Source organism: Elaeis guineensis, chromosome 6 (genome assembly GCF_000442705.2).
Source record: "Elaeis guineensis isolate ETL-2024a chromosome 6, EG11, whole genome shotgun sequence".
Classification (NCBI taxonomy): Eukaryota; Viridiplantae; Streptophyta; class Magnoliopsida; order Arecales; family Arecaceae; genus Elaeis; species Elaeis guineensis.
In genome coordinates, this window is record NC_025998.2 from 2,530,846 (window position 1) to 2,539,057 (window position 8,212).

At 40.8% G+C, this 8,212-nt stretch overlaps 1 protein-coding gene across 1 annotated transcript; it reads right to left on the minus strand.

Moving 5' to 3' along the window:
• Positions 1-854: 854 nt before the first annotated feature.
• LOC105047688 (B3 domain-containing protein LFL1) lies at positions 855-7,142 on the minus strand. Its single transcript, XM_073258882.1, has 8 exons — positions 6,629-7,142; positions 6,559-6,561; positions 2,793-2,834; positions 2,618-2,704; positions 2,398-2,498; positions 1,604-1,650; positions 1,422-1,498; positions 855-1,314 (listed from the first exon to the last, which is right to left on the minus strand). The coding sequence occupies exons 1-8, from the start codon at positions 6,848-6,850 to the stop codon at positions 1,015-1,017; spliced, it is 879 nt and encodes a 292-aa protein (XP_073114983.1). The 5' UTR covers positions 6,851-7,142; the 3' UTR covers positions 855-1,014.
• Positions 7,143-8,212: the final 1,070 nt, after the last annotated feature.

An 8,212-nucleotide genomic window follows, 5' to 3' on the forward strand; every position in this document is an offset into this window, starting at 1 on the left:
CACTGCCGCCTAAGGGCATTGTCAACCCTAGTAATTTGACAGCCCCACGCGATGTGACACTTTCACGGCGACTCTGACAGTCTACAGTGAGTTGACAATTTCTCAATTGTCTGCGCCATTAATGACGGCGCCATACTACGCTCCACTATATATATCGGAGAAGGCTACAATGCTAGAGGCCCCTAAAAAATGACAGGCTCGCCCCCTCACCCTCTCGTTGAGTTCTTTACTTTCTTCTCACTGTTGCCTAGTCTCCTTCCTGATTTGACCGTCGGAGCTGCCTCCAGTCAGCGTGGATTTTTTTTTGCAAGCGCTCGTTCCCGACGATCAGGCGACGAGAGGATTGGCCGCAACACATGCAGTCATAATGTTACATTATCAACAAGAGTCTGTGAGTTGAAAGCATGAGTTGAGTCAGATCTCAAGCAGTGACAAGCACGCACACGGGCAATGTCACTTTCGACCTTGCCACCAACCACAGACTGATCGGTACATTGGCTTAAATCAGTCGTTCTTGAAACATGGCCTTGACAACGTGCTTGCAAGCGACAACCGGCATGGGTGACCCGGTTCAAATATCTCACTGAACCCGGTCAGAATTTGTCAACCGACCGGTTGACAAGCACACCGTAGCCTGCCTTCTCTAGTCACGGGTTTGCATGCATGCATGGCTGGCACCAAGCTCCCGCTTACCCCATCCACCAGCGCTGGTGCTGATGCTGTGGTCCGTAATATGATGTCACCTTTACTTCCCCGGAAGCCTAGTCATATGACATATTGTCCTCAATGTCACCACCATCTATAATCAACATCCAGAAACGGTTCCATTCCATAGAGGCCGAAAGATTCAAACATAGATCACGACCTCCAGTTTCTCTATATTACGATATCCATATATATCATATGGTACACATTGATAGACCAACAGAACTTATTCATGATACAGCAACAACGTTTGTTTAGGAGTTATTTATTATGTAAGGTAGTATAACTAAAGAAAATCAAACAGCACCATCACCAGAGATCATCAAGTGACGGGTTCCACCCAAATCTTGTGAGGGATTCAGCATTAGAAGGGTTTCCCATCCTCTCTTCTGAGAAACCCATTGTGAAGTCAGCTGCAAAGGCATAGTTCAGGCCATCCCCATATATGTTGCTCATTCCGTAAGCCATGCTCACACTATCCAGCAACGGGTAATACAGGTCAGAATACCTCACACTAGCCACCACAATGTCAGGCACAATGGAGTCAAAGATTTCATCATCTGCAGAGGAGGCAGGCTGTTCTTTTGCTGCCTTCTTTGCTCGAATGACCTAAATATCAATTCAATGACAAAGAAATAGACCATGTGTTAAGACTGACACAAAATCAAAATTCCAGAAAATTTGCAAAAAATTAAGATTAAATAAGGAGCAATTACCAATCTATCTTTTTTGTCATCTTTGTATACGATGATAAAATCACCAATTTGAAGGCCATGAGCATTAATGTAGTTTGCTGAGTTAAGTTCAAAGAAAATCAAGATGAAAAGCACTTTTAGCTGGCAGCAGATACAGCAAAGAGTTCTCTACCATCAAGAATAAACAGCAATAAGGAGCTTACCAGTGTTGTCAAGTATGTACATCCTGCTTTTATTGTTAGGCCAGTATCTGTTACAGGAGCATAAAAGAGTGAGATGCCATCTGGGTGGTGCTAACATATTAGAACATACATAAACCCAACAAGAAATGAGAAGTCATCATCATCTACACATGTATGAAGACACTATGATGTTGACATAGTTATTCATTACGAGAATCACGAAATCATTGTACTGACTTGTGCATTAGTGAACCATAATCACCTTTGCTGCCAAAAGAAAAGGAAAAAAAAAAATCCTCTCATAGGAAACAAAAATGAAATATTATTTTGTTTTAATTTCTTCTAAATAAAAACATCCTAGTTGGATCTAGCCATCTAAGAAGCAACGGACAAAAATATTTATCGCTCTGTACTTCATCAGTGTTTTCAATTGCTCCTATTGCTTTGCACACAGATGTGCATGCACGCAAGCACACATGTGCATACGCACCAACAAGCACAAGTGCACAAGGATGCACAAACACAAGATCACACATGCTCCTCTTTGTCTAGTTCAGATCTGTGTAGAAGTGCCAGATTAGATTCATATATCTGAATGTTTATAAATAACTAGTGTTTGCTGCTGCACATGAGAGAGTATGATGACCTTTATAACTGGTTTTCTGGAGGAAACATATATCAAAAACTCAAAAAAACATATTAAAAATGTCGATAAGCAAAGGTTTGGAGTCCATACAAGCATGCTGAATTCTAAGCCTCTTGTGTTATATATTTGATAATACATCATCCCAAGGATTGAGCAGATTCACTCAAACCTGTATTTGAACGTCCAAACCTGAAAGGTCTCCAAATCATCCATATTGATTTCAATACCATGTCTAGCTGTAAGAACTGGAAGGTGAGCCTCTGCCTCTCTCTGAAAATAAGAATGCTCATGAAATAAATAGCGCATAATTTGTGGCACATGATGTTTAAAGCTCAGTAATTAAGGAGAATGCCACGGTGGCATACATCAAAGTTGTGCATGACACTAACCTTTGGAAGAACAATTCTTCCAAGGGAACTAGCATCGCTGTGACTAAGCTCCTTTTGCAGGAGAAATCTCAAACCCTTCACGGCTTGCTACAATAACAATCAGCAAGAATCTCTCAGATAAAAGATTGATGGGAATTTTAACATGAAGGTACCCATTTTTTGAAGTAAATCTTACATCAGGGTCAAGGGCTGGTACATTCAAATCCAGAATGGAAAACTGCAAGGTGGAGCAGCTGAATATGTCAGACAGCGATACAAGAAATTGAACATTTATACACTAGTTACAAAGTCATAGAAGCTTCCATAAAAAATACAAAGTTACAGGAGTTGGCTTCACATATGTAGGCTTCCAGACAAGAAATAGTTGATAGGTCAACAACTCATATTGACAAGAAATAAGTACTGGGTATTTGTATCACCCATCCTGTGTCAATGAGGTTCAGATTTCTGTATACAAGCTCACAACTATTGCAAGGGTGAAATATGGTCAGAGCAGACACATGAGGGTAGGCTGGCATTAGCACACCTGTGTGTCAATATAAGTTCAAGTTACTAATTTCAGGAGTTCATTCTAGCGTGCAAACTCCACAGGTAAACAAAGGCAATTAGGTTACGCATATACCAAGCCTGCCAAGCAATCAAGTTTGGAACAGTTATTTGCTGGACCCGGCAAGGTTGTGCAAGTTCTCTGGAACAAAGCTCACAATGTTGTTTGCAACTTAAAGCCTTGAAATTAAGCAAACAATGAAATTTTACAAATCCATCCCAGATTAGGACATCTATCAATGTTTTCCTGTTCTAAGTAGAATGGTTTGTTGTTTTTGGGGGGGGGGGTTGTTTCAAGTTCCACAACAGCTGGAATCAAGTAACCAGGTCAAGTTAGTAACAATTCTTTAACAAGAAATTTAATAAATAAAATTATTATTTCCTCAAAACTTGGTAAGTTCTGAGAATTTATTTAAAACTCACAAGAAAAGCAAACAGAAAGTCAACTAGGAAACTTGGCAGCTCTTTCGTCGCTGACTCAGACTATATCTATACTTCTTTCAAATGCTAACTCCTACAGCCTTCAATATTCTATTTTTTGGAAAATACAAATTCCGCATATGTTTTCCTCAGACTCCGGAAATACTAGGTCTATGTGATATTATTTCCACCAAATGATCTCTAGTTCTTCCAGGAAAATTAGAATCATTATCCAGATAATCAAGTCTAAATCATCACTTGAGATGCAATTAGGCTGTGATCTGGGGTTCTACTTCAGATTAATTGACCATAACCTCGTCTTCTGTATACAAAGTTATAAATGGCAACAATTGTAATTCAGGTTACACCATCAATTTAAGGGATGATATTTAATATAACACGTTTTCATGTAATATTAAGTGTGTGCAATTACTACATTAAAGAATAGAATAATGCTGTGGTATATACCAAGTAAAATTAGGATTTCCAGTAGTGCATGATGCTGTTTAAAATATGGCAAAACTAATTACCTCGTTGACATCATGCATAACGGAGAAAAAGCATTGTTCTCTTACTCTTTGCATTCGATGTACAAGAATCTTAATCAGTATTGCAATCCAATAAGCAAATAAATATAAGCAACAACATATTAAGGGGTTTTTTCCTGTTCCCTGAAATGAGTAATGGAAGGTAAACAACACCCCTTCTGTTCAACCATAATTTAGTTGGATCCAATCTGGATCAGATAAGTCAGAAACCAGTAATAAACGAAAACCAATAATAGACATTAAATAAGGCATATAACCACATATGACATGCATTGAATTAGTCTTTCCTATCAAACCTAGCCAATTTCTATGATTTTTTAGAGCTTTGATGGTGAGATCATGCAATTGAAAAGATTCAACGAATAGCAGTGTTGGTGTTAACTCTCCTCTCACACCCTTCTTATCTAGCAATTTACAAGCTGCAAGGTTGAGAAGCAACATGACAATTACTGAAGCATTTCTCTTCAATAAAATTATTTCTAATGCATATCTATGTTCCAACAAGCAGGCATCTCATCTTTCCAGTGAAGTACTACAGTCATTTTTGAGAAAGCAGACATAGCAACATAAAGCAAGAACAGACATATTATACCGCAAAAACAAGGGAACAGTTGGAGAAGGATGTTATTTTCTACCAGCATGATATGCAACAAGAAAGTGGCGAGCTGTTTGGAGGCAATTTCCCAAACAGCCAATATGCATAATTTAACAAGACAAACTGTAAAGTCAGTGAAATGAAATCATGTAGATAAAAATTATCCATCCTTGTTGAGGGTATACTTGTTTAACTGGAATGCTACAAAGCCAGGGGCCTCGAGTCTGATAAGTAACACAGAGCAGATAAGCTAAATATAACTGCATGGCATGTTCTTCCACTATTTTCAATATAAATTGGCAATGAACAGAGTCCAAAATCCTAGTAAACAGGGAGCCATGTGACATGGCTGTGCCAGCAGCAGCAGCTAGAGGCTGTCAGGCAATTAGCAAAGGCCAAATCACATACTTTTGAAACTTCATGAACAATCATGAATGTTCTCAGATTTAAACCACAAGGAAATTTTGCTTTTTAGAGTTTTCAGGAAATGACTGAAACCCTGGCAGATGATTCAAGGATTTTTTTCTTAATTATTTTGAATTCCGTCATTTTGTCAAGATGATACTCGCGTTCAATTTACATATTTACAATCCCTCTTTTTTTTCTAGCTTCTCTCATGAGTTTCTCTCTCTCTCTCTCTCTGTGGATTACAAATTATTGTACTTGCAATTCTATTTTTTTAATCTTCAACTTCTACTGGCTACCCCACAACATAAGATCTAATTCACATTTTGAAAAGAAAAATTGTCAACTTGCTGAAACAGGTAATCTATCTTAACGTTTCTTATGGTCAGTCCTTGCAATTGATTCAGGTAACCAAGTAAAAGTCACAAATTGTTGTTTACAAATACTTGCAAACATGCAAGTTTTAAGTTTTCTGACATCTCTTGAATTCTATAATTTTTTCAGCATGTTCTCGAGTTATGTTCTCCCCCATTTTTATGCTCTGTTATAATTTCCAGATTTTCTTTGACCATTTCCATCAGTATACAACTTTTTGGCCAAGTGAAGCTGCAACTCTAATATGGCAATTGTGGCTGTAACATGATGTGAAACAAGAACATGACGCTGCACTCAATTCACTGCATCTGAATACAAAATCTACTGTGAGCTATATGTTGGATTCAATACCAATTGATTCAAACTGTCATGTAAAAGCCTTGATTTGTCAGTTTCAGAGTGTAATCATCAAAACTAATACGACTCAAATCTTTAAATTTAGGAAAACATGAGATGACAGTAGCGAAAGAAAAACTGTTCTGCCCTTTATGCGAGCTCGAGCTGCTACCAAGATTATAGTAACAAACAGAATGCGACAAAATGTTTGATCCACGGAATCTTATAGGTATGGATCTCCCACAATCTGTTAGATGAAATTAAGCAACCATGACACGATTAGGCCTGTGGAGATGAATTCACTTTTGTTCGCACAGAACTTATAATCTAGCAAAACTAGCACTGAAACCACAAAATCTAAAGTAGCAGCACAACAGAACTAAAGTTCTGAACTTATCATGCTCATTGGTGAGCCCAGCATGGTATATGCCACATTAATGGGCCGAAACCATGAAGGATGTCCCCTCTGTAAAAAAGCTCGAAGCTTTGAATGATGGAAAGAGAAACGAAACCAATCCACGAAACAGATCGAGATCGATAGCAGGCTACCAGCTATGGACGGGCAGGGGATATCCAAGGGAGACCAGATCGATCGGACGGTCAAGATCTGCGATCTAAACCTCATCAAAGACCATCCGACCGATTGGCCCAGTTCTTCAAGGCCCATCAACCCGACGAGCTACATAGCGATATCGCAGGAAACACTCGAAAGAGACGCGCTGCGAAATTAGGAAGAATTGTACGTAGAAAAGAGCAGCAGCAGCAGCAGCAGAGAGTTGCTTACACGGCCCCGGGCAGACGGCCGGTCTCTGCAGCGGCGGACGGCAGGGCAGCGACGTTCTGCACAACTTCCGGACGTTGCCTGGCGGCGGTCCTCCTCCTCCGTCTCGCCGGGAAACCCACGGCACTCCGGAGGTCGGGGACATCAGCGCGCGCGTCCTCCGCCTCCGTGTCTGAGGGTTTGGCCGCTCTGGCGATGGCCGTGCGGGTCAATCTGGTTCCGACCATTTAAGCTAAGCTAGGGTTAATTAGGGCTGGTCAGGGAGAAAGGAGATGGGAGGGGAGGGTATAAATAGAGAGAGGAGGGAGAATTAAGCAAAGACGAGAGAGCATGGGATGGGATGGGGTTGGGAGGGGGATTAAATGAGGGGATGGGGGGTTAGTTTAGGGTTGTAGAGGTGGAATTTAGCGAGAGGAGGGGCTCCAGGTGTTGAAAGGGCTCTGACTTCGCTGCCCCGGGAATCAATGGCCTTTTTTTACACCCAGATGGATCTCCCGCTCCCCTCCGTCTCCTCTTTCTGAGACGTGTATAGAGAGAGAGAGAGAGAGAGAGAGAGAGAGATGGTTTCTAGTTCTCATGAGGGGAGCACGGGGAGTGAGGTTTTCTTTGTTTAATTATCTAATGACGGATGTGTCCCTCCTAGAGTGGGGTGGAAGTCGGATTGTCGGGATATGGGGTGCGCTCACCTTCTTGGTCTCCTCACGTAGGACTCGGACGCTCGCCGTATCATAGCCGTCAGTATTGCCGCACGCTCGATCGAGGAACCACGACCGTCTACTTAAGGACATCTCATGACACACGAACTCTAAGCGTCAGGTGCGTGTTTTTTTTTTTTTTTTTGAGAAAATCAGGAGCGTGTTCATGCAAAATTCTTGCACGTTTCTCAGATGTTAAGTTCGCTGAGGGTTTTCCTTTTTTTTTTTTTTTGGTGATAGTTTAGTACGCTAATTTTTTTGTTCAATGAATCAATACCATATGGTTGGCAATGGAACTCAAATCATATTTGAGCCATGTTTGCCTCGCGATACAACTAAAATATTTTGGAAACGGATGCTACAGAAGCGTCGGATCTTTGATTTTCCTCAAGACATCTTCGATCTGTGGTACGACTGGAAATCTAAGCACAGTAATTCCAGATCTAAACCTTTCGACGTATTCATCTCAGTGACTCTGTGGTCACTATGGAAAGAGAAAAATAATAGAATTTTCTACTCAAAGGCCTGTAACTCCAACGAGATAATTCGAACTATCAACTGCCTCATGGCTGACTGGACAAGAAACTCTACGGACAAGTGATTTCATGTGCTATCCTCTTCGCTTCACACTGACTCACCTTCATTCTGAGTCTAAGAGCATTCCAGAGTTTTTCTAAGAAATAAGTCTTCGACCTATTCTGATAGAATGATGACTGTTCACTTGGTGATTACATAAGCAGTGAGCGGCTTCATTGCCTCTAGTAAGACTGAGAAGAGACGTTCGTGTATGCACGTTGTCCTGGAAGTGGGCCTAATTGTTTTATCCTCGCAATGAAAGCTGTCTCATGAAGTGTGGGTCCCTATCGATTGAGCTCCTGCTTAGCGGACGTCGAA